This window comes from Nematostella vectensis, chromosome 15, assembly GCF_932526225.1.
Source record: "Nematostella vectensis chromosome 15, jaNemVect1.1, whole genome shotgun sequence".
NCBI lineage: Eukaryota > Metazoa > Cnidaria > Anthozoa > Actiniaria > Edwardsiidae > Nematostella > Nematostella vectensis.
In genome coordinates this window covers 12359395-12386928 of record NC_064048.1, presented here as the reverse complement: position 1 = coordinate 12386928, position 27534 = coordinate 12359395, and the positions used below count along the sequence as shown (strand labels likewise).

The 27534-nt window shown below is 40.9% G+C and overlaps 2 protein-coding genes across 3 annotated transcripts in view; one reads left to right on the top strand and one right to left on the bottom strand.

Annotated features, from left to right (window-relative positions):
- The first annotated feature begins 280 nt into the window (after nucleotides 1-280).
- LOC116614430 lies at nucleotides 281-6699 on the top strand. The gene is made up of 3 exons (XM_032375424.2): nucleotides 281-601; nucleotides 5175-5395; nucleotides 5804-6699. Exons 1-3 carry the CDS (start codon nucleotides 496-498, stop codon nucleotides 6515-6517), a joined length of 1041 nt encoding a protein of 346 aa, XP_032231315.2. The 5' UTR covers nucleotides 281-495; the 3' UTR covers nucleotides 6518-6699.
- An 8334-nt stretch (nucleotides 6700-15033) lies between these two features.
- Nucleotides 15034-27534, bottom strand: part of LOC5506981 (neuromedin-K receptor) — a 42286-nt gene continuing 29785 nt past the window's right edge. Inside the window, exons 1-3 of one of the 2 annotated variants that reach the window (XM_001627598.3) lie at nucleotides 23571-23936; nucleotides 17517-18640; nucleotides 15034-16781 (exon numbers count right to left, since the gene is read on the bottom strand). In XM_001627598.3, coding sequence (XP_001627648.3) covers nucleotides 16581-16781; nucleotides 17517-18611 — 1296 coding nt within the window. In that variant the 5' untranslated portion in view covers nucleotides 18612-18640; nucleotides 23571-23936 and the 3' untranslated portion in view covers nucleotides 15034-16580. Of the gene's footprint in view, nucleotides 16782-17516; nucleotides 18641-23570; nucleotides 23937-23962; nucleotides 24628-27534 lie in introns of those variants that run through there. The other variant, XM_032375430.2, reaches the window with a different exon arrangement.

The following is a 27534-nucleotide window of genomic DNA, read 5'->3' as shown; positions in this document are numbered from 1 at the left end:
TGCACACTCTCCCTATAAACACCACCCCTCCCCTACACGAATGCACACACTCCCTATTCACACCACCCCTCCCCTACACGAATGCACACACTCTCTATTCACACCACCCCTCCCCTACACGAATGCGCACACTCTCTATTCACACCACCCCCCCCCCCCCCTACACGAATACACACACTCTCTATTCACACCAACTCTCCCCACGAATCAGTCAAAATTTGTTATTAACATTTAGTGCTTATCTGCATTTGAATGATATATTTTATTTCTGTGTTTATTTTGCGTCGTTTTCACGGGGTGTTTTAGTGCAGGTATCCTATTCAGAGAAACTCCGTTAACGTTCAATCAAATGTTCTAAATCTAGGAAGAGTTTGCTTTTTATGTGACAGTTGTGTTGGATATAACCTTAGTAACCAAAATTATGATTTATTCAAAAGATGAATATTTCATAACCGATTCTTTTCTCTTCGTCACTTCGAGAGCTTGAGGTGAAAGATGAAGATCCCGGGGTTTACACTGCTGCTTGGAGTCGCTCATTTTTCTGTGATTACTGCTCACCACCGAGGAATGCGAAAGCAACAAAGTTTCAAGCGCTTTGAGGGTGAGTTAGGACGGTATTGATCTTAAAACCCAACTCTAAGAAAATCTTAAACTTGGTCTTTCTTGAGATAAGTCCATACAAGATATGATGTGAAAAACAGGGTACATAGTAGTTCTATAGCTTGTCTGTAGTTTGATAGTTTTTCATACCACTTAGTTATTCTACGGTTTAGTTTTTCTAGTCAAATTATTACCACACAGATTGTCTTTATTTTTTTCAGTGTTACTACCTACACCTAGTTTGGTTGTAATTGGAATACTTCACAAAATTTTCGATCTAGCGCGTTGCACTTTAATGTAATTAAACTTGAATTTAGTTTCTATTGAACTAATTTGTCCAATGCAGTGATGAATATTTCTTATTCAAGTTTAACTCAGCTAAGACAACAATTACAATCCAACAAATGCAACATTTTCAGATTATTTTTGCGTTGATTGAAAGAAAAAAGGAAAAAACATCTGCGCGTATAAAGAATCGAAAACATAGCAATTAAAACCTCTGGAATTACCTCAGCATGCTACAAGTTTATTTCATTGTGCCATACGCGGTGTAAAATAAATAGAAACCAAGCAATTAAAAACAAATCAATTATAACATAAGAATTCAGTAGCCGATCTAGGGGGAGGGTTTAGGGGGGTGACCCCCCCTCTCCCCCCTCAACTCCCTGCGGGCTGCCAGAAAGCCATATGTAACGAAAAAATACCTCCTCCCTTCCCTTTGTCAATGAGCCAGCCCCCCCCCCCCCCCCCCCCCACCTTAGCGAAAAGCTAGATCCGCCTTTGGAATCACCTCAGCATGCTACAAGTTTATTTGATTGTGTCATACGCATTGTAAAAGACAAACAATTAAAAAAGTAATAACATTAGAAATATACCACAGCATGCTGCAAGTTTATTTCATAGCCTCCTGCCTGCCGTAGGGACAAACTATCTTCAAATTGTCACGTATCTTGGTAAATGATGCAATGTTTTACAAAGATGATGTACTTTTTTGATGGAATACCATCCTGTCATAACAGCTCGTATCTTCTGCCTACAGGGATCATGCCATGCAGCTAGGGATGAACTATAGATGTAACATGTGTTTACATTGCTGTTTCTATGGCAACGTAACGGTGAACTCGTTTAATTCACTATTCGCGAAGTGCTGTTCGGCTACAGGGAATTTTTTTAACAAAAAAAAAAACAAGAGTATATTGTACATCAGACCTTGGCCCTATTAAAGGAATTATGAGATATTGGCGCATTTTAATTTTCCGTCACTGTCTTAAGACTCACAATGCCTTAAGACTCACCTTTTTAAACAAGCATTTAATTTATAATTAGTTTAAAATTCATTTTTTTTAATTTCACTGTTAATTATACATTACATATATATATATATATTTTAATTATAATATCGATTTTTATAAATGTAACATTTACTATTAGACACAATGCATTGTCAGGGTGATTTTTAATTTTTAATTGTGTAATGTTTATTTAATTGATATATAATTTGTAAAGTGCCTAGGGCAATTATTGATGAGGCGCTATATAAATGCTGATTATTATTATGATTATTATTATTATTATTATTGTTATTTACCTACTGATATACAAATCCATACGCGGGCAAGGATTTTTTTTTATACCATTGTTACTAAGCTACCTCGTATTTCTAGTAACATACAACAAATGAAAGCAATTGGTTTTGTTGATCGTAAGTATTAGGGTAAATCCGGGGACTATTTTTAAATAGTATTAAAATACTTGTAATTGAAGGAAATTAACTCTTTTGCTTTTTTAGCCGCAATTTAAAATTAAGGCCGATTAATTTTTCCGTCTTTTTTTGTATAATAAAATTAAGATATTGAGAAACATTCGGGTTAACTTTGAGCTCCTTAAATTTAGTTTCTATTAGATTACTTTGTTTAATACGGTGATGAATCTTTCTTATAAGGTTTAACCCCAACTTAGGCAACAATTACAATTCAAGGGAAAAAATATCTGCGCGCTGCGGAGGGCAGGCAAAATGAATCGAAACCAAGCAATTAAAAAAATCAATTATATTAGAAATACCACAGCATGCTGCAAGTTTATTTCATAGCCTCTGTGCCTGTTCGTAGGGACAAACTTTCTTCAAATTGCCACGTATCTTGCTAAATGATTTGTTTTACAAAGATGATGTCCTTTTTTGATTGATATTATTTCAACTTCGCTGTACTTCACTGTATGTTTGAGTATTGAATCCTGTCAGCTCACATGATCGAAGATCCAGCGTACTTTGCTCTTTCGCGGGGGTGACCTCGGGAACGCCCGCAAAGTACGATCTTCGAGCATGTCAGCCGCCATTTCTGTCATCCTATCAAGCAGACATTTTCGACTGAATTTGATAAATGAGGTACGAAGATGGGTCTTTTCCGATGGCTATTTGTTGTCTTTATATATTGGTAACAATTAACAAAATTGTGGCCGTCTGGAACTCTAAGAGTCGCGCTTTTCCACCGATTCTTTTTGATTTATCATTAAGGCCTTTATACCAGTAAGTACTGATTTTGACAATACTTGAAAAATGCTAATAAGGATGCAGGAAAAAATCTATTATTTGATTCTAAGGGAATTGTTATTATTTATCGCAGGGGGGGGGGGGGGGGGGGGGGGCTGCTAAGTTTTTTTTTTCTGGTTCAAAAATTTCGTCCCCTTCCCCAATCTAAAGCACAAATATCATGACCCTTCCCCCAAAAGGCGACCAACAAAAATAAGGCCCCTCCCACAGAACAAAACAACGAAGAATTTCTTTTGGCTGGCGTTAAAAAATCATTTTCCCCTAAAGTGGAGCCTCTACTATTTTCATCTTTTGCAGTTTTATTTGGTTTTATTAACTTCCATCAATGAATTTGCGAATTTCGATTCCCCTACTAACATTTCAGATTGGTGGTATTGGTAATACATATCTAAATATGATTTAAGTTTTCACGGGGGATCATGCCCCCAAACCCCCCAATACAATATTATTTACAACCCTTAAAAATGGGCTCAAAATCAACTTTTCTCCCGCTCCTACCCCCTATGGGTTTGGGTATGTCTAAGGAAGCCCCCCCCCCCCCCCCCCCAACACACAAACAAGCACAATAATTTAAGGTCACGAAAATGCACACAGAAGGCGCATCGCATTAATTTATCTATTTTGTAGGTTTTTTTTTTTTGAATTTTTTTTTTGGAAATTCCAGACTTTTAGTAGGCGTGGAAATACCTGTTCAAAAAATAAAACCCTCCGCTGAACCCTGTATCCGAAATTGTTGCCCACCCCATAACTGATGCTAAAAAATAGCCCCCCCCCACACACATAGCAACTCTCCTCCCATTAAATAATGACCTTTTCCTAAATACAAGAAAACAAGGAAAATATAATAAAAGGCGAACATGTTATTATATATGTATTTTACTATTAAACCATAAGCTCAAAAAACCGCCAAAACCAACAACTGAATAACCAAAACAACAATCTAACTTTATTAGATGACTCTTGATCTTTTAGTTAAATAAAATTTGGTGATTTGAACACCTAACATCGATCGGATGGAAATGGTGTGAAAATAAGTACCTTTAGGTTTCGGTACGGACTGTGATAAATGATTAATATCCGGTTAGAGCAACTTCAAGGCTCACTTTCAGTAAGACAATTCCCTACTGTCGTTATTTTTTAGACCTTTGTTGTCTTGGGCACATATACACGTGCATGTCGATGACACCGCTGCTATAGCCATCCCCTAGAGACCTAAGGCGCCCAGATAGGTCTCAATATTTTCCACTCTACGTCACAGCGAGCTGTGTGTGGCGTAACCGTATAAGACTTAGGTCTTAAGGGCTAGGAACCTGGTTATTGCCTCCCTATTAATGCGCGGGTGCCTCGGTACCTGTGTGTTACACAGTTCGCTAGATAGCGGTGTTGGGGCCGAAATCTCCAGCCTAGCCGTAAAGCTTTAGCTGCCATACGATGTTTCAGCGTTTGTCTGGAAGTATGGTCTATTTTATTTCTCCATTGTGGTTCCATGCAGTCCGAGTTCGATTCTTGGTCAAGTGTTCGTTTTTTTTTTGTTATTTTTTATTTTATTTTTTTATTTTTTAGACCATTCATTTCTCTTTTTTATTTGACCTTTATTTTGTCACCTTTGATTGATTTTAATTTTGATGGAACGCTGTCTTGTTCGGACATTAGAACAAATTTGGGTTTCCTGTGGAAAGCGGTGGCAAGAATGAACTAAGAAAGCTAAATCAATGTTAATCTGTTCGAACCTGGTTGAAACGTTTCTTTTGGTAACTTTAAATGGTTGTCCCATCGAGCAAGTCAACGCGCGCTAGTATTGGGTGTCATCTTACCTTGGAAAGAAAGCTTGTAGCGGAGTGCTTGATCCGTTCTTCGCCGTTTAGCCGGATGTGCATTTCGCGTGAAATGGGTACCTTTTTATTTATTGCACTTGGATGCCGTAAATAGGAACATTTTTCGTTGCTTTGTAACGCATTGTTTTAAGTCTTTTTATACAATCATACGAGCATGTGGAACTTTACTAACCAAATTCTCGTTTTTCAAGGTAAACGTGCGAACGACTCCATCATCGCCGCCCGTGACGTCACTTCCGCCATTGATTGCGCCGACCTCTGTAGTGCTCATTACCCACAATGCCTTTCGTTCAACTACAAGGCCATCCCCGACAAGCCAGACCTGTGCGAGCTGACGTCTTCTCAGGGGCTCGATATCGAGGCTCTGTTGAACGATTTCTTATTCGCGTTCTATAGAGAGAACACAGCTGTGGTCAGTTATTTGAATCTTTCTATTTCCATTTCTTACAAAACCCCTTTCTGAGACTATTACGTCTTAGTCGTTACTTCTCAGATGAAACGAATGTTCTTGCGAAATGACTCCCTCCAAGGAAAATTCTTGTTTTAACAAGGCTTAAAAGCCCCTGCAAATCTGAATTCAACAGTGATTTTACCATTTTTTTAATATAAGAGCTTTTAATTTCAAATGTTGCTGAGCTGTCCTCTTCTCGAAGTATAAGGTTTTTAAACGCTTTTAAGGCTATTCTCAAATATCAGCGTAGCCTGAAATAACGATTTTTGGTTGATCCAACGCCATCATCACAAAAAAATAATAAATCTTTATCGTTTGCGAATAAACGACATTATAAATTAATATTAACTAGCTTGCGCTTTTTTCTAGGAGAGTAAAAGCTGTCTTGATTATTTAAAGAGGGGCGCGGCAGATAATGGCGTGTACAACATTCACGTAGAAGGGGTTACACACCTAGTCCCAGTCTTCTGCGACTTTACATCCGAGCAGGCCTGGGCATGGACTTTGATCCTATCCTACGAGCTAAGAGAACGGATTCTCGCTGCGTTCAAGACAAGCTTCAGTGAAAATGTACCCAGTAATGAAAAAACACCGAACATGAAAAACCACCGTCTCAGCAAACGTGCTATGATGTCCATCCAGAAATACTCCACTCACTGGCGAGCGACCACAAACTACAACCTGGACACGGGACGTCTTAAGCCCGAATGCGCGACTGCTAACGGAATTCCGACCGACAGTTGTTCGATAAGTGACCGCTCGTTCAGAGATTACATGCGAGGGAAGAATTCCGACTTTGATATTTTGTCTTTTGAAGGAGGCAATGTTTGTAAGAAAGTAGAGTACATCAACATCCGGGGAATCGAGAGGAAAAACCAAGAGGCTCCTTTTTGGCAGACATCTGCTGAATTTTTCGTCCATACTGACTCCTCTCGACCATCATGTGGATATAACGCATCTGCAGGGAGCGTTGAAGATGAGGACAACTTTGGTCTATATAGTGCTACGAATCCTAATTTCGCAGGCTCTGCTAACGAGGGAAGTACTACACAATGGTGGTTTGGCGCAAACTTGTACAGCTAAGTCACACATTTGTACCGCGTCACGCAAGACAACAGCATATGACACATTGGTGGCTTGGTGCGGACTAAATCACGCAATAGTATGCGTCACGAATTTGTAAAACTTAGTCACGCAATAGTATGCGTCACGCACAAAACTCGCATATGACACAATGGTATTGCGGACTAAATCACGCAATAGTATGCGTCACGAATTTGTAAAACTACGTCACGCAATAGTATGCGTCACGCACAAAACTCGCATATGACACAATGGTTTGACACGGAAACTTGTACTTTAATGACCACCGCAGAACTGCAGACTCCCAATCTCTGAACACTTCCTAAAACCTAACCACTCCGCTTCTGACATAGAGCTCATACCTATTGAAAAAATAAGAAATAACCACGACTCCATCCGCAAAGCAAGAGAAGCCACACTGATAGCTCGCGCTGGCACTCTTGAACCCGGTGGCCTCAACCGGCATGAAGAAACCGTTTAGCTGTTTAGTAATCCACACTACCCTATTTACCATCTTCCATAAGTTACTCCTTACTCAATTACTATTTTTACCTTTTTTAAGTTAATCATCAATGAACTTTGTACATATACTAGCTGTAACATGCCATTGTAACTCATTTATAACCTGAAGAAGGCAGGTATTGGCCTGCCAAAATATCGTTCTAAAAAACATAAATCTGCGTTGTTGTCGACTTTTTCTTTTAAAGGTTTTACAACTAAGTCGGTAGATACTGATTGCCAAGTACAATAGTGAGATACCGGGCTGCTAAAAAGGCTTCTTGACAAAGTCCTAATGCCAGCTTAGTCAGCAACTGTGAGGGTACTAGATATCGTGTTGTGCAATTTCTCTAAAGACTCGAACCTTTATTAAGCGGTCACCCTCGCGACATGGCCAAATGACCGTTTCTTGAGGTTGTCTGCTAATTAGAGGTTTTCATATTTAGGCTTAAAATGACCAAAATGTGTCAAAAACACGAGCTCTTTATTTTGTTCCTTGACAAACAGCATGTGAGACCATACGATCACTTTATGCATCTGTGTTGATAATGGCCGAGCTCTTAATTTCATTAAAGATTATAGTCCTTAGGGGAAAATCTTGCAAAATAAAACTATTAACTTGGTGAGTTCGGGCCCATTGCCGCCTTATTGAGGTCAAATACAATGAAAGTTTGCAAACGGGGATTATCTAATATGCTGACCTCTCCCGCCTGATAAAGGTGTCCCCCTTAAAAGGGGTCACGTTTACAGTAAATGAGAGAGAACTTTTGAACTTCAGTAGCTTGTTAGTAGGTTGAGATCATGGAATCCACATGTGTTGTAACCCATCGGTGCTTCACGGGTCTAAAATAAATAAAAGCGTAAATGAAAACTAATCCAGGCCTGGAAAGTTGTATCATTCTCACGCACAGTCCTGAATACTACCTTTAAAAGCCCAAATAGAGCGACCTAAAGGGACAAGGCCGTAGCAGGGGGTGGGGCATTAGGGGCAGGTACCCCCCCACCCCACCCCCAATATTTTCAAAAATTATAAGGAAATGACCAGTAGGGGTGTGGCTGTGCCCCCCAATATTTTCTTAATGTTTCTGTATTGTGTCCCCCACCCCCTCCCCCCAATATTTCGAGGCCTGCTACGCCCCTGATGAAGTATGAAGTCACCATTCAAGCCTCCCTGGAAGATATAGTTTTCTCATTAAATATTTTCTTGCGTCGGGTTTCGCAAGTCTAGGGCAGCCAATGTGATAGATAATCTTTCAAAGACACCTCGTGCAAGTCTTCGAATCGATGGAGTCAAGACATTGAAGATGATGAGTATTTATTCGGTGGAAATTGGCGCCCCGCAGCACCTTCATTGACCGATTTTGAACTTTAGCAAGTGTAGAAATTTGTTTAGATCTCGTTGTGCGTGTGCCGAAGTATGAGCATTTCTATTTTCTTGTTTAGATTATCGCTTAGGGATAGATCGTCAAATAATAGGCAACTTTTTTAGGTTGTCTTTTCAAAAGTCTGTGATCTCAACATGTTTTTCCATTTTACCTATACAATTTTGCTCTCATTTGTATAGGCCTTGATCATGATCACATCATGTTTCTCGGTTTGGCCGAAGCCGTTTTTCGTACGACCGAAAAAAAGGATGGAAACTACAAAAGATTTGAAGGTAAGATAAAGGGGAGTAAAAAAGAAATAAAATAAAATTAATGATGAGTTTTCGGTAAGGAAATCTTTAGACAAAATTCATAGTTTTCGTATTTTCGGACAAGTTTTGTACCCAAGTACAGAAAAAACCTTGGCAGGAGAAAGGCTGTTGCATGGATAACCAAAGTTGTTTATAGAAAAAACGAGGTAGGATGGGGAAGAAAAATACAGTAATTTAGTTTAAATTTGTACAAGTAAAATATCAGATAAATTTAATACCAAATCAACACAGAGAAAGATGAAAAACTTTTTTTCAAATTTTAAAGAAAAAACAGAAAAAAGGAAACTTATACCAACATAATTTTGAAGTAGAATGCAAAGTATATTTTTCGGATTTGATATGAAAGGTTGAAACAACCGACATTCGCACTAATAAACTAATATGCAAATCTTCAATAGCAATATTCCTCATTTTGTATGGGGTTGATTTTGCAATTACAAGGATGGATTAAAGGATTAAAGGGATGGCTTGAGAACCAAAATACGTTAATAATTTAACTAATTGTTAAAGAAGGCGATGTACGCCGCCATATTCCCCTCGCGCACAACCAAACTTGGCAGGTGTCATATATGTGTCAAATCACGTGACTTCAAACTGTGGTCACGTGGTTTGTGAAGTCATCGATGACGTCACTCAAAATATGATGACGTTATCAAGATAAAAAATAATTATATAGGAAAGATCATATGGCAACCAAACTCGATAGGTGTCATACAGGTGTCAAGGGGGATGCAAAAATATAGTCAAGTGTTGTGTGACGTCATCGATGACGACTGAAAGAAAAAAAGCGCGATTAAAAGCAAAAGCATTCATATATCTTGAAAGTAACATTGTTTCACAACCAAAATTGGCAGGTGTCATGTTGGTGTCAAGGGGGGAGCAAAAATATGGGCACCGTGATTTGTGACGTCATCGGTGACGTCAGTAAAAGCCAAAATATTCCGATTTCATTAAGAACAAAATTTCCATATCTCATGAACGAAACATCATATGACAACCAATCTTGGTATGTGTCATGTGTGTGTCAAGGCACCAATATAGTCACGTGATTGTGATGTCATCAATGATGTTAATAGAAGCAAAAATATTCTGAAGTCATCAAAATAATAAAAAAATATTTATATTTCATAAAAGAAAAATCGTATGACAACGAATCTCGGTAGGTGTCATGTATGTTTCAAGTGGGGTGCAATGAGATGGTCACGTGACGTCATCGATTTCGTCACTAGAAGTAAAACTACCCTGACGCCGAAACATCATATGACAACTAAAATTGTTGTGTGTCGTAGAAGGAAAACTTTTAGTTTAAAATTTAACAACAGAATTGTATTTACAAATCGTGTAAACATTATATGAAGCCACGGTCAGAAAACGTTTTGTTTTGGTGACAATTTTCTGTCCTGTTAAACATTACCTTTCTGCTTTGATGTTGCTGTGTGACCCACATATGAGAATAGTAGTGTTGAATCTTAAGTCCTCTTTTAGCTGCTGCTACAACTGAAGAACGAAACAGGCGGATTCACGAAAACACTTGGGTAGATTTTACTATAGGCTCGTACGTAAGCTTCTAAGTTTTTTCAGACACAAAACGGGTTCCCAAAGACTTGTTTAGCCCTTGATCACAATCAGCCCATTAAAACCTTCATCTTTTCTCGGTAAATACCATTTTTTAGCTGCCTTACGGAATTTGAATGACTAAATAGCTAAAAAGAGGAGGCAAAAATACGTAAAATCACATCCCCCTGTAAGACCGAGTGGGCCTGGGAGTTGCGCGATTTACTGGATTGTGACAGCACAGGGTACCCGCGCGATGACCACAAAAACCACGTCGCATAGCGATACCATATTTCTATACCTATGGAGCTCCGCTCCGCTATGAAGAATAAGGCTATGGCATCAGATTTATACGCCTATTGTCGGAAGGTAAAGATCGACCATGCAACGTGGCTTCATTCTGGTGGTAGTAAAATCAGAACCGTTTGTATTTTGAGCACTAAAAAATATAAGCATATAAAAAAACTATGAATAGAGGGGCGCCGTTCAGGTATCATATGGAAAAAATTATAGTATTTGACATCCCACTTTTTGGCGGCTCAATTCTGTTTTAAAATGTATTTTTCTTCTATGACAGGAAAGCCGAAGCTGCTTGGATTACTTGAAGCGGGGCAGAAAGGAAAACGGTGAATACCTTGTCTATATAAAAGGTGGTGTGTATAAAGTCCTTTGTGACTTTGCAAGCGACCCAGGCTGGGCCTGGACAATGGTCATGTCCTTTGCGTTTGAATCCCGGGGGAAGGCTGAGTTTGATACCTGCGGCTGCACAAGGCTGGTGGGGCTTACAACATGGAAAATCTTAAAATATGGACTCATACAGAATAAGCTTGCAGTTTATGAAGGCTATTCGAGATGGCTCAACACACTTTCGACAAACTACGGTCCACACGATTTGTCCACCAGGGACTATATACGCGCGAAGATTTCCGAGTTTGACTTCACTACATTTAACGGGTAGTGTACTGTTATAAGGTGGAGTTCATAAGCATTCGCGGCGTCGAGGGAACGTACACCACAGTCCCATTTTTCCAACTTGATGGTGCGATACTTCACACGGACGTTAGCGGTGCCCGATGTGCTTACGACAACCCCGTGAAGTCCCCATACAATGCGAACTATTTCGGGGCCTACCGCGCTCTTGAAACAGACTCGGCGTTCTCAGGATGTGCTTCTACCAAGAGTACGACACAATGGTGGTTTGGAGGGAAGGGCGACGACTACAAGGATAACTGAAAGGGCTTTAAGATAATCTTTAGGGCTGCCTGAAAAAGTCTGTAAGGATGACTAAAAAGCTAGGGATAATGGCTAGTGGTGACTAAGGAGCTGGTAGAAAGCATAGAACGGCGTTGACGAGCAATGTCTAGATGGGGGGGGCATCCATTTATGAGTTCTAAGGGGGTGTGGGAAGGGAAGGAGGACGTTGAATAGCCAAGCCCTCAGAGTGTGGCGGAGGGGAGGGGGGGGGGGGGGGCGTTCACTAACAAGCCCTAAGAGTGTTTAGGGGGGAGGGCGTTCACTAACAAGCTCTAAAAAGGTGAGGGAGGGGAGGGCGTTTACTTACAAGCTCTTAGAGTGTGAGGGGGGGGAGGGCGTTCACTTACAAGCTCTAAGAGTGTGGGGTGGGGGAGGGGGCGACGTGGTTTTGATATAATTGGGGGCTTTTTAACATTTGTGGTGACACAGACTTGCGTGTTGTTGTGACGCGCGTTGTTTTCATTTATTTTTTTATCGAATATGTTGAATTTCTCAAGATTTAAGTCTGTCATGGGATTCACATGTCATTTGCATTTTCCAATCTATTTGGTGTGTAAAATAAGTGTGGCATATTTTTGTCACAGTTAATTTTCTGTATAAAATATATATGTAACTTTCTGTACTTTAAAGCTTTATCTATGTAGGTTGAAAATTAAAATTGAATAGTATGTGTCAATATTGAAATTTAAGTCTAAAAGATGGGGGATAATTGATCAAAATAGTCTCACAGTTTAGGGAGAACGGAGCATTAATATTTTTGGGTGGACGGCACTAGTTCAGGGTGAAACAGCTAGAAACTACACGGCACTAGTTCAGGGTGAAACAGCTAGAAACTACACGGCACTAGTTCAGGGTGAAACAGCTAGAAACTACACGGCACTAGTTCAGGGTCAAACAGCTAGAAACTACACGGCACTAGTTCAGGGTCAAACAGCTAGAAACTACACGGCACTAGTTCAGGGTGAAACAGCTAGAAACTACACGGCACTAGTTCAGGGTGAAACAGCTAGGAACTACACGGCACTAGTTCAGGGTCAAACTAGCTAGAAACATACACGGCACTAGTTCAGGGTGAAACAGCTAGAAACTACACGGCACTAGTTCAGGGTGAAACAGCTAGAAACTACACGGCACTAGTCCAGGGTGAAACAGCTAGAAACTACTCGGCACTAGTTCAGGGTCAAACAGCTAGAAACTACACGGCATGAGTTCAGGGTCAAACAGCTAGAAACTACACGGCACTAGTTAAGGGTGAAACAGCTAAAAACTACACGGCACTAGTTCAGGGTCAAACAGCTAGAAACTACACGGCACTAGTTCAGGGTGAAACAGCTAGAAACTACACGGCACTAGTTAAGGGTGAAACAGCTAGAAACTACACGGCACTAGTTCAGGGTGAAACAGCTAGAAACTACACGGCACTAGTCCAGGGTCAAACTAGCTAGAAGCATACACGGCACTAGTTCAGGGTGAAACAGCTAGAAACTACACGGCACTAGTTCAGGGTGAAACAGCTAGAAACTACACGGCACTAGTTCAGGGTGAAACAGCTAGAAACTACACTGCACTAGTTCAGGGTGAAACAGCTAGAAACTACACAGCACTAGTTCAGGGTGAAACAGCTAGAAACTACACGGCACTAGTTCAGGGTGAAACAGCTAGAAACTACACGGCACTAGTTCAGGGTCAAACAGCTAGAAACTACACGGCACTAGTTCAGGGTGAAACAGCTAGAAACTACACGGCACTAGTTCAGGGTCAAACTAGCTAGAAACATACACGGCACTAGTTCAGGGTTAAACAGCTAGAAACATACACGGCACTAGTTAAGGGTCAAACAGCTAGAAACATACACGGCACTAGTTCAGGGTCAAACTAGCTACTAGTTCAGGGTCAAACAGCTAGAAACTTCACGGCACTAGTTCAGAGTGAAACAGCTAGAAACTACACGGCACTAGTTCAGAGTGAAACAGCTAGAAACTACACTGCACTAGTTCATGGTGAAACAGCTAGAAACTACACGGCACTAGTTCAGGGTCAAACAGCTAGAAACTTCACGGCACTAGTTCAGAGTGAAACAGCTAGAAACTACACGGCACTAGTTCAGAGTGAAACAGCTAGAAACTACACGGCACTAGTTCAGGGTGAAACAGCTAGAAACTACACGGCACTAGTTCAGGGTGAAACAGCTAGAAACTACACTGCACTAGTTCAGGGTGAAACAGCTAGAAACTACACAGCACTAGTTCAGGGTGAAACAGCTAGAAACTACACGGCACTAGTTCAGGGTGAAACAGCTAGAAACTACACGGCACTAGTTCAGGGTCAAACAGCTAGAAACTACACGGCACTAGTTCAGGGTGAAACAGCTAGAAACTACACGGCACTAGTTCAGGGTCAAACTAGCTAGAAACATACACGGCACTAGTTCAGGGTTAAACAGCTAGAAACATACACGGCACTAGTTAAGGGTCAAACAGCTAGAAACATACACGGCACTAGTTCAGGGTCAAACTAGCTACTAGTTCAGGGTCAAACAGCTAGAAACTTCACGGCACTAGTTCAGGGTGAAACAGCTAGAAACTACACGGCACTAGTTCAGGGTGAAACAGCTAGAAACTACACGGCACTAGTTCAGGATGAAACAGCTAAAACTACACGGCACTAGTTCAGGGTGAAACAGCTAGAAACTACACGGCACTAGTTCAGGGTGAAACAGCTAGAAACTACACGGCACTAGTTCAGGGTGAAACAGCTAGAAACTACACGGCACTAGTTCAGGGTGAAACAGCTAGAAACTACACGGCACTAGTTCAGGGTCAAACAGCTAGAAACTACACGGCACTAGTTCAGGGTCAAACAGCTAGAAACTACACGGCACTAGTTCAGGGTGAAACAGCTAGAAACTACACGGCACTAGTTCAGGGTCAAACAGCTAGAAACTACACGGCACTAGTTCAGGGTCAAACCGCTAGAAACTACACGGCACTAGTTCAGGGTGAAACAGCTAGAAACTACACGGCACTAGTTCAGGGTCAAACTAGCTAGAAACATACACGGCACTAGTTCAGGGTCAAACAGCTAGAAACATACACGGCACTAGTTCAGGGTCAAACTAGCTAGAAACATACACGGCACTAGTTCAGGGTCAAACTAGCTAGAAACATACACGGCACTAGTTCAGGGTCAAACAGCTAGAAACTTCACGGCACTAGTTCAGGGTAAAACAGCTAGAAACTACACGGCACTAGTTCAGGGTGAAACAGCTAGAAACTACACGGCACTAGTCCAGGGTGAAACAGCTAGAAACTACACGGCACTAGTTCAGGGTGAAACAGCTAGAAACTACACGGCACTAGTTCAGGGTGAAACAGCTAGAAACTACACGGCACTAGTTCAAGGTGAAACAGCTAGAAACTTCACGGCACTAGTTCAGGGTGAAACAGCTAGAAACTTCCTGCCCGAATTTCTGGTTCTCTGAGCTTGATACTTTAAAATTCCAGCCCCATTTTTTGTTTTTATTATTATTCTATTGTCATAGCAATTGGTATTTTTATTCTATTATATTTGAGTGTTATACTGTGTGCAATTGAGCCATTGACTACAACGAAATGAAATGATCACCTGAATATTCCCATTTTTTTTATTTTGTTTTAGTACAGCAGAGCCGTAGCAGGCCACGTAAAATTGGCAGGGAGGGGGGGGGGGGGGCACAATACTGAATCATTAAGAAAATATAGGGGGGCACAGCCACGCCCATTTATTTTTGTTAAGGGGATGGCACATGCCCCCGGCGGCCCACCCCCTGCTACATCCCTCTACAGTGAAGAATGTCATTTACATACCAGCGTGAATCACCATACGCTTAAAATAAGTAGGGACAGGTCTTGGATAGACTAAATGCCCGAGAGTTTTCAATTTGTTTTAAATAACCCAGTAAATTGTCTTCCTAGTAAACGTTGAACTCACTAGGAAGATAATTCCCCGTGATATTTTCGTAAATTGAGAGCTGTAGACACGTGGAAAAATCCTAAGTGTCACTAAAATTACTAAAATCACAGACAACGGAAAGCATTCAATACCGACAGCAAAGCTCAATTCAGCTTCGCTTGCCTTTTCTCAACAAAAATAGAATACTTTGAACTCAATAGGAAGACAATGTATTGGGTTATTTGTAAAAAAATTAAAAACTGTCGGGCATTTAGTCCATCTAAGATCTCCCGGCTGTCGGGCATAAGCCACTGCGTAGTAACTGCGTAGAATAAAACCTCACAAAGGCTCTCGCTTTTGCGAGGGTCATTAATTGTGTAAAGGACTTTCCAGTGCATTGTGCCGGTCGTATAATACAGGTCATTAATGAAACAAAGGAATCTGCAGCGCCTTGCACTGGTCGTATTATACAGGCCATTAATGGTGTAAATGACTTTGCAGCGCCTTGCACCGGTCGTACTATACAGGTCATTAATTGTGTAAAGACATATCCAGTGTATTGCACTGGTCGTATTATACAGTTCATTAATTGTGTAAAGGACTCAGAAGAACCTTGCACTGGTCCTAATATACAAGTCATAAATGGCGTAAAGGACTGCGCAACAGTGGTCGTACTACACAGGTCAGTTTATGAGTAAATGACTCAGAAGCGCCTTGCAGCGGTCGTATAAAACAGGTCTGTTTATGGAGTAAATGACTCAAATGTGCCTTGCAGCGGTCGTATTCCACAGGTCAGTTTATGGAGGAAATGACTCAGAAGCGCTTTGCATTGGTCCTATTCCACAGGTCAGTTTATCGAGGAAATGACTCAAATGTGCCTTGCAGCGGTCGTATTACACAGGTCAGTTCATGGAGTAAATGACTAAGATGTGCCTTGCAGTGGTCGTATTACACAGGTCAGTTTATGGAGTAAATGATTCAGATGTGCCTTGCAGCGGTCTTATTACACAGGTCAGTTTATGGAGTAAATGACACATAGGCGCCTTGCAGCAGTCGTATTACACAGGTCAGTTTATGAAGTAAATCTCTCAGCAGTGCTTGCAGCGGTCGTATTAAACAGGTTAGTCCGATTCACACTCTTGAGTCTGCGATGTCTGCAGCCGATTGTCCGGAGTAGCCCGAGTTATCGCTGCCCGCTGACGTGTTGAGCGTCTTGGATGTGAGCTTTGGGGTGAAGGGTTCGTAGCCCGAGTTTGGTATCGCAGTAGCTCCACTAATCACTTCTCTGATTGTCGAATTGCGCTCGCTGATGGTTATTTGTCTGCGATGGACCTGTAAACCGAAATTGTTTAAGGTGGCGATGGCGATTAGAATACCTGCTTTTGATTGTGAGGATGATAAAGATCGTGTAGTTATTGGGACGGTGGGGCGCCTATCAAGACTACCATAGACATTAGACATGCTTTACTTGAAGTCGTATACCCGCAATCTGTATATTTGACTGTCATTCAAATAGAAATTTAAAGTCCAAATATATATACTATAGTCAACGTTCCACTTAACCGTGGGGTTGGTAGGGATACATAGTAACGGGTTGTTTATTAGTGATAATGATGGTGATGATGATGATGAAGATAGTGGTGGTGGTGGTTATGATGATGGTGGTGGTGATGGTGATGGTGATGGTGTGATGGTGATGGTGATGGTGATGGTGTGATTGTGTGATGGTGTGATGGTGTGATGGTGTGATGGTGTGATGGTGTGATGGTGTGATGGTGTGATGGTGTGATGGTGTGATGGTGTGATGGTGATGGTCATGATTATTGTTATGATGGCGATGATTACAAAAAATGATGATGATAATGATAAACATTGATATATTGATCATTGCGATGATGCTGATAACTGATAAGCTGAAATAACTTCCTTGCAGCATTAAGAAAGGGATAAATTTATCAACTCCAAAAGCCCTAGAGAAGTTATAAATTATCAACTCCTTTGAGCCTTAGAGAAGTGATGAATCTATCAATTCTTTGAGCCTTATGGAATCGACAAAGATAAGCTCACCTTGTTGAATATATTCTTGAATCCCTCCCGGAAGCTCTGGTTGAACACCAAGTACAGGCATGGGTTGATGGCCGCGTTCGAGTGCGCCACCATGTACATAAACATAATGACCCAGAGGGGGACCTGACAGTCGAACATTTGTCGATCCACCACCACCATCACGTGATTAACGTGCACCGTCACCCAGCAGACTGCAAAAACCGTCACTATGGTAACCAGCATCTTGATAACCTTACGCTTTTGAATCTCTAGGCGCTTCTGGTGAGAGTCGTTGAACTCCCCGGGTGCTTTTCGTTGCCATAGATACAGGAGTATGATGGTGTAGAGCACTACCATGATTAGTAGGGGCAGGATGTAGTGGAGTACTAGCTTGATCATCATATCAGCCTTCGCCAGAGAGCTCTCAATTCCTGGGCCAAACCCCCAATCCACGCCACATATAACATCTCCGTTTCCTAGCGGCAGAAGTTTGAACCGTACAATTTCGTACGCAAAGAGCGCGCCACTAGCGAGCCAGATAAACGAGACAACCCAAGTGACTGCCTTGACGCTAAGCGCCCTCTTTAAGGGGTGCACTATAGCAAGATACCTATCAAACGATATCACCGTCATTGTTAGGACCGACACGGATATTGGCACGGTCAGGAGATAAGCTTGAAGCTTGCAAACAGCGAGACCGAAGTCCCCGCCTGGAAATACACCCTTATAGAAAAACGCCCCAATACTTAAAGGGCACACGACAACAGCATGGAGTATATCACTCGCTGCAAGGTTTACAATCAGATAATTAAAGGCCGTTTTTGTGTTCCGGTATTTTAACACCACATAGATAATGATGGAATTGACGAGAGTTGCGATGGCAAAGATCAGGATGTAACCGGATGTGAGAAAAACTAGTGCCCAGATCCCGAGCCACTCTGTAAGGCAAGGCTGCACTCGTGCTGGTGTGGAATTGGTGCTTAAAGGCGAGGTGCCGTTGTAAGTAGAATTTGGCCACGGAGATAACACGGTGGAGCTTGGAACAGGAGTTGCTGGAAACGAAGCGCTTGTGGTAAGGGATGCAGTAGTTGCGGCAACAGAAAAGTTGACAGACATTGTTGAAATCGTGCTTGTGGTGTTGACTCCTGAAGTTAAACAAAGTTAAAGGGGCAGTGTCATGGTAAGAGCTTTGCAGTAGCTTTCCGGCCCGGATACAATTAATTTCGGTCTAATTCTAATATTAACTTATGTGCCTTTGGTACATGTGGGAGACTTAAATGTAAAGGAAATGACCACAAACTTTCAATAAATATAGTTTTCAATAAAATATTGCAAATTTTTTTAACAAGGCATTAACAGCTTAAAGTTCAACTGTTTGTAGACAATTAAAAGCCTACAATAAACACTGATTTTTAAAGCGATTTTTAGAGAGTCTACTTGCACCAAGAAATCACGTACTTTATTTTGTAAAACTGGCAACATCAATATTCAATTGCTACATAACATATGTTTTGTCTTCTAAAGCAGTGCACAGGGAGAATTTCTACGAGAATTTGCACGCAACCATTTTGAAAAATAGAGTCAGATCCCAATTTCCTCGCGCTTGCCCCAGGCTCTTAAGAAAATCGACGGCTTTTGAGTGATATTTTTGTGATATCTTTCGGATGTCGTATATTGAGACTTTTGAAATATAGGAATATTTGTGTAATATCTAAGAGAAGAATAGATATCCCCTACTTGAGTCTCAGGCCTCTTTGTTGGGTGATGAATATATTGTTTAAATGTAACTAATGCTGCATTCACACCAAAACCATGTTTAGTTAAACAAGGTTTTTCTTTGCCTGATAACTTGCCAAGTTTCTTATTGTGTTGAATTCTTGCTAAATGATCACAAAGTCTATTCAGTTTTGTTCATAGTCCTGTCCACTCTTGGGAAATTGAGATTTAAACCAGTTTAATTAAAACACCTTTTAACTGGTTTAAGTGCTGGTGTGAATGTGGTATTAGATAAAAGATGATTTTTTTACTCTCTCCAAATTGAATACAGAAATTTGGATGAAAGATTTTTCTTTTACTTTAATTGTGGAACTTAGATAAAAGGTGAATTTTCTTTGAGTTTAATAGTGTAACTTGAACAAATGGTAAATTTTCTTTGACTTTAATAGAATCTAGAAGCATTAACGCGCTTACAGGTATTAGGCCTTTATCCCTTGAATGTTTTGATAGAAGGCGTGAACGCGAGCCCAAACCAAGCTGGATATAAGTTCAATCCTCTCGAGCCCCCTTAAGTAGCCGTGTGGCGGCGATCTACAGGCGCTGTTTGAGCACATGCTTTTTTCATCGACGGCTGACGCTTGTTACGCAATCATAAAAAGCAAAAAGTGGCGAAGGGTGACAGTAGGATGTGCTATATGATAGGTTACATATGGCGTCTTGCAGATCACTTGACTTTTGGATGGCAAACCCGCTCGCGCTCCGGCTTTTGGCGGCAAAATAACAACAACAAAAAGCAATTTATTCACGCTCACGAATCAGCCAGAAATCTTCGTTAACGGAAGGGTGTTATTTTGTGTGTGTGTGTGGGGGGTGGGGGGGTCGGGGGGGGGCTTTTTGGCGTGACGGGCGAGGCGCAGGCATTTCTGTGTTTATCTTGGCCTGAATTTTGCACTAAAAAGTCACGTGGTTTCCAAGTGCAAGCCGTTTTTCATGTCCCCGGCCCCACCCCACAGTCTCTAATATCCCCACCACAACCCATTTCACAGTCTCTTATGTCTCCACCACACCACACTTCACAGTCTCTAATATCCCCACCACACCCCACCCCACAGTCTCTAATATCCCCACCACACCACACTCCACAGTCTCTAATATCCCCACCACACCACACTTCACAGTCTCTTATGTCTCCACCCCACCCCACCCCACCCCACAGTCTCTAATATCCCCACCACACCACACTTCACAGTCTCTAATATCCCCACCACACCCCACCCCACAGTCTCTAATATCCCCACCACACCACACTCCACAGTCTCTAATATCCCCACCACAACCCATTTCACAGTCTCTTATGTCTCCACCCCACCCCACCCCACAGTCTCTAATATCCCCACCACACCACACTTCACAGTCTCTAATATCCCCACCACACCACACTTCACAGTCTCTTATGTCTCCACCCCACCCCACTGTCTCTAATATCCCTGCCCCACCCCACTTCACAGTCTCTAATATCCCCACCCTACCCCACTTCACAGTCTCTAATATCTCCACCCCACCCCACCCCACAATCTCTAATATCCCCACCACACCCCACTTTACAGTCTCTTATGTCTCCACCCCACCCCACCCCACAATCTCTAATATCCCCACCACACCCCACTTCACAGTCTCTTATGTCTCCACCCCACACCACAGTCTCTAATATCCCCGCCCCACCCACTTCACAGTCTCTAATATCCCCTACCCACCCCACTTCACAGTCTCTAATGTCTCCATCCCACCCCACCCCACAGTCTCTAATATCCCCACCACACCCACACAGTCTCTAATATCCCCACCCTACCCCCCTTAACAGTCTCTAATATCTCCACCCCACAGTCTCTAATATCCCCACCCTACCCCACTTCACAGTCTCTAATATCTCCACCCCACAGTCTCTAATATCCCCACCACACCCCACTTCACAGTCTCTTATGTCTCCACCCCACCCCACAGTCTCTAATATACCCACCACACCCCACAGTCTCTAATATCCCCACCACACCCCACTTCACAGTCTCTAATATCTCCACCCCACAGTCTCTAATATCCCCACCACACCACACTTCACAGTCTCCTATGTCTCCACCCCACCCCACAGTCTCTAATATCCCCACCACACCCACACAGTCTCTAATATCCCCACCCTACCCCCCTTAACAGTCTCTAATATCTCCACCCCACAGTCTCTAATATCCCCACCACACCACACTTCACAGTCTCCTATGTCCCCACCCCACCCCACAGTCTCTAATGTCCCCCACCCCACCCCACAGTCTCTAATATCCCCGCCCCACCCCACTTCACAGTCTCTAATGTCTCCACCCCACCCCACCCCACAGCTTCTAATGTCCCCCACCCCACTTCATAGTCTCTAATGTCCCCACCCCACCCCACAGTTTCTAATGTCCCCACCCCACCCAACAGTCTCTAATGCCCCCACCCCACCCCACTCCACAGTCTCTAATGTTTCCCACCCCACCCCACTCCACAGTCTCTAATTTCTCCCACCCCACCCCACTCAACAGTCTCTGATGCCCCACCACACCCCACTCCGCCACAGTCGCTGATGTCCCCCACCCCCACAGGTCAATCACTAGATAGGCCAAATGCGCGATGTCCGGCTTGGAGATTAAAAGTAAATATTGCAATAGTGGAAGCCCGTTTTAATGGGCCCTCACTTTGGGAGGATGGCCCTGGTATTAAAGAAGGCCAATCACGCCGCAATTTTGTCAAGCTCATCAAAGTGGCGAGTAGGATAGAAAGCTACTATTTCTACCGGCTGATTTGGGAAAGGTATTTTTAATTGGAATTAGTAAAAATGAAGTACAAAAGCTTGTTTTTGATGGTGATTTTAAAATGTCTAACGTGATTTGTCTTCAAATATTGAGTGGTAACAAAAACAAAAGAGTAGCTAACTAGGCCTTTTAAAGGCGCTAAGATCACGATAAAAAAATCTCCAAGCATTTCTGTTAAATTGTAAATATTTCTGCGAGATGTGGATGTTTTGTTTTATTCCTATCGTGTCGTATCCTATCGTAATGGGATTTCACTGTTGTGTACGAAATGGCTATCACTTTTTTTAAATATGAATATTATTTTCTACAAAGATCAGAATCACCTTGCCAATTATGCAAGTCCAAGCTATGAATTTTTAGGAAAAGACTAGGCTTATCTTGATCTCTGTGTAATGGATTTTCTGTTTGGAGCACATTCGCTGCTTGAACCACCAAGAGACATTAATAATGTCACTCGCGATCAGATCGAAGACGAAAGCAAGGACGAACAGCAGAAATCACAAATTTATCTTCACAATACAGTGGGCCTTTCAATTAGTTGATGCGAAAAAAAGGCAAGTCATTCCTCCATCTTAATAAACATATCAAATACCGACTAGCATAAAACATCCTTTCCATCGGCTAGTTCAAGGGAGAATCTGAGATATTTTTATTCAAACACCGTGAATACTTATATTAACTGAACTCAAATGTTTTTGCAAATAGATCTTTGCATTTTCAAATAAAAGCATTTTTTTTTGCATTTCCAAGTTTTCGGTCTTATCAAATACAGACATGGTAAAAAAATGGGCTAAAAAATGGAAAGTTACGTTTTTTCCGACCTCTTTTAAAAGGAGGCCCATCTATCGAGAGATATGTACTGACCAACGACTAGAACTCCTTGCTGATAATTGTATTTGTTGTGACATGAATCATACTAGCAAAATACAAAGCCTCTTGATAGCGCTCGATAAACTCTTTGGGCTATGTAATTTGATGGTAGCAACGGAGAAAAAAAATACCGTTGTAGAATTACAAATATCATGCAACTAATGACAAGTCAATAATACAGGGGTGGCCTAGCCCCCCCCCCCCCCCCCCCCTTAGCAGCCAAAAATACAGTAAATGATGAGACATTATCTAAAATACAGGAGAAAATGCCTTGAATGTCCCTTTTGGGCCCCCTCCTGTTAAAAATCCAGGCTACGCAGCTGTTATAGCATACTGTACTACTTTCGAATATAGATCACATTATTCCGTGTCGTTTTGAGTTCTTGCATCGTTCATTTAAAGGGGCTAGACCGGGTTATTGCGCATCTTGTTTGCGCAGGAGATTGTTTTACCGGCCTCGTCCAAGGAGAAAAACTGCTCTATATACTTCTCTATATACTGCTCATCGATTGTCTAAGAAATCCACAAAAAAACACTTGTGGCCTTCTTCGGGCGGTCTCCTGTCTTACGTAAATGGACCGGGCTGTTGATAAAACAATGGCCCACGGAAAACTAGTGATGGTAGCCTTTAATAAACATTCATTACCTGATTACGACAGAAGCTTTTAACATTATTTGGTACTTGAAGGCTGGACGACATAGTGGCGAAGTTTCTGATACGCACTCGTCGGAAAATACCATTCACTGTGGCATTTCCTACCAAAAAGTCTGCCAAATTAGACTAGAAAATTTCTTTTCCGTATAAATTTCCGCTCATTTTACAAAACATTACCTAATTTTCATTGATTTTACTAAATGCTTTTACAATCAGTAAAGCCTAAATGCTTTCCCATAATAATAACTTAATCGTTCATTTATGTTTCAAGGAAAATATTTAGGTTTTGTCAAAACCGGCGGAATTAAGTGTTTAACTGATTTTTCCACCCGTAGGCGCCCGACGGATTCGCTTTCAAGTGTCTTCAGCAAAAATATTCTTACCTTCTATGAAGGAGAAATTCATGCTTTGGTTTCTTCTTCTTCAACTCACTGCACCTGGATGTCTTTAATCCCAGTCCTACAAATGCTTTGGAGTCCCTTAATTCCACTCAAAATGTCACTTAGCTCTCAATTTTACAGGCGATTCGGTGTTTTCTAATGTATTGATTTTTGCGTATCTGGTTTCCCTTTCAACGGAAAATCTGAACGCTTTGTCAACAAATAACTATTTAATCTTTCGCCAAAATTGTTTTCTTTTATTTCAATACTCCAGTTATTTCATCAGTTTTCCACGTCTCAGATTCTCTTTTTCGGAGAAAAATGATTTTTCTAAACTTTTAACAAAGAAGTCTAGTACTTCTGTTTTTGTACTCTTGTTTGCCGATATTTTAACGCAGACTTTTGATGCTTTGTTGTTTGTCGTTTTCTGAGGTTCTTGTTGAGGTCAGTGATCTTGGTCAAGGAATATCTGTTTGTTCCTTATTCTGTGTCTTTGGCACTCTTAAGTGTTTTCACTAACTCTATGTCCGTAGGTAAGTGTCCTGACTCCAAGTGAGGGATGTCATGGCTCCCCTCTGTTATGGAAGATCTGTCGATTCCCGTCTTTCACCGATTTCCACGTCTTTTGGGCAGCGTTCCCTCGTCTCATACCATCTGAATAGAACTCTCTGTGTATTAAAATTTAAGCCAAGTCCATTATCACGATCAATAACAGGATGTTATACAAAGAAAGACGTGTTAGGGATTTCCTTCAGGAGAGAGAACCAATCACACTTCAGATGGGTAGCGATATGGCAAATAATAAACCGGAATGGACTGCGGATCAAACTACAGGGTGCGTTCGCCGAACATTATTATACAAATATAGTTGGCAGGGTATTTGGGGTGTCACCGTAAAAGCAGCAGGTAGAATGGACACTTGGCGTTGGTATAAATCAAATAAACACTGCAAACACGGCACGAGGAAACAAAACAATCATAATGGCATATCAGAATGGTATATTTTGCAGATATCGAAGACAACAAGCACACAATGCAGAAAAGAAATAAGTGGATATATTGTGTATTTGAGATCGGTGTGCATAGTCCCTTAACATAGGATGCTTAGTAATGGCAGATGGCTAATGAATGGTTTACATTTCCCTTTCAATTTTTCTATTCCTCACACCTTTTCATTATCATTTTGTGCTAATTGACTTCTGTCTCTCTGCCTCAGGATTCTGTACCTGTTCCTGACAATTAGCTTTTCCCTGAAAACTCAGTGTCTTGCGTTGCATTTCATTTTCTTTTTGGAATTTTCAGTTAGATTTTAAGGTAATGGGCTTCAGTTCCAGTGTTAGTCGCTAATACAACAACACTTTGCTGATCTCTCTTTTTCTTCGCGACTCGATGTCTCTCTATTTTCCACATGATTGTTCTCTTTCTTATGAAATTTGTAGTTAAATTTCGACATTAGTTGTAAAAGAGAGGGGATATACTGTGAGTTCCTGGAAGATTCACAAAGACGCCAGGACATTGTTTCTGGCATATGGACATAGATACTTTAGACATTACAATTTTCCCTATCGATTAGAAAAAAATATTAAAAAAACGAACAGTCAAATTTCACGTTACCCTTATTTTAACAATAGTAAAGCAAATCATAATAGGGAATAAGTGTAGCCTCGTAATTTTCCCATTTTCTCTTGACTTTTTTTATTTCTTCTAAAACTATCAGGAGACTTAGCAAATGTGACGGTCTGGTATAGATATACTCCAATAACATCTTCCCATTTTCCCTCTATTTTTCTACTATCTTTTGAAAAGATCATTTCAATTTATTCATGTTATCTTAAACTATATCAATAAACTAAGACTAAACAATCACGGGAACAGGTCGACAAGGGATTTTTCCCTCAATTTTCTCTCAATTTTTAATTTCTTCTAAAATAACACCCCTTTTAAGTGATACGCTTTTTAAATTTACAAAGAAATAAAGACTAAGGGGATAAAAAGTAGGGGATAAAAGTACCAACGATATGTTTGTGGTATGGATGATAATAGGATGTAAGTTGGTATCAAAGGGGAGAGACATCGCAAATTGAACGTATTCACTTAGGAAAAAGCCTCACAAAAAACTCGCTTTAAAGGCGCTGATCTTTCACACGAGTGATCATTAAATCCCTTGTCATTTACACCATATGATAACTGTTCTAGCCTGGATATTATAATCTTTTTGTCTAAGGATTTTAGACAGTGAACAAAGCCTAAACTAGACAATTTTCTAGAAACTTTAATGGTTTAAAACAGAGTTAATGAGGTGAAGAGATTAAGGAATAACACCCGCTTAAGTGAGACTCAATATCAAAATGCAACGACAATCACGATCTCTTTTTTGCCTTTGACGGGCCCTCCACCTGAAGAGTCAACATTTAAAAATAATGTGTTTTACCCCATTTTTTCTTCCTAATAAAGCTTATCCATAGATGTAAGCCCTCCCCTCCGAATAGCTGGAAATAATAATTCTGATCCCCATAGTCTGATCCCCATGTAGAAATATTCCCAAGTAACAGCATAAGCCCCCCTTTTTTTTAAAAAAATTCTGCTTTAATCGTAGAAACTTTTCTGTACCTTTTCTTTTTTTCTTTCTTTTGTGCAACTAAGAAACAGCTTTTGCGCAATGTAAAATTGACACGAGAGTCAATGTATTCTGCTAATATTGGACTCGACCCATTGTATTATCTGTCAAAAAAAAAACAATAAATAAAACGTGATAACGTTTAATATACAGAACTGTGTTTCTTAGGTTTACAGCCGCGATGTTTTTATTCAACATATTTTTTCGCCAATAAAAAAAGCAACCCTAGAAGTCGACTGGTTGTATCTGAAAAAAAAAAAAGACTAATCTCAAACCTAACTAGGACCGACTTACAAAACGCAAATCCCCTATTATTAAGGCCTATATTAAAAACCCATCCATCTGTCTGGCGGAATAAGTTGTGTGTTCTTTTCCGAAATAAAGTTTTGACCATTTCAATGCTTAGGGAAATCGGCATTTTATAGTATCTACACATTTTGAGTATCACCGCATTTGTGTGCATATTCATAGGAGTTTATCCCACAGTCATTTGTACTGTTAAGCGTTAATATATAAGAATCAGCATCTTAAAACGGCGCCGTTAATTTCAGAAAATAAATCACAGGTACCATGCTTTTTGTGAACCGCTTGCCTATGCCCTTCTTTAATAATGTAACACTTATCTATCCATTTTCTTAAAACAAAACATGTTTTTCACTATTACATATATTAAAATAAATGCTCCCTTCTCTTTTGCACTTTGTGAGAACTATTTAAATCAACGCAATTTGAACCCCCCCTCTTCGCATCACAAATACGTAAACTATCGCTTGGTTATTTTGCCAAGTCAATAAAATTTTCTGCCATGTGCAGTGAAATGGGTTTCAGCGGTGTAAGCTTGCCATTCATTGGCTCACAAGGTCAGAAAAACCGCGCTGCCTTTTTTTGCCTTATTGTGATATCTTGAGTTCACACATACATCACAGTCGCACAGTCGATGTAAAACAAGCTATATGAA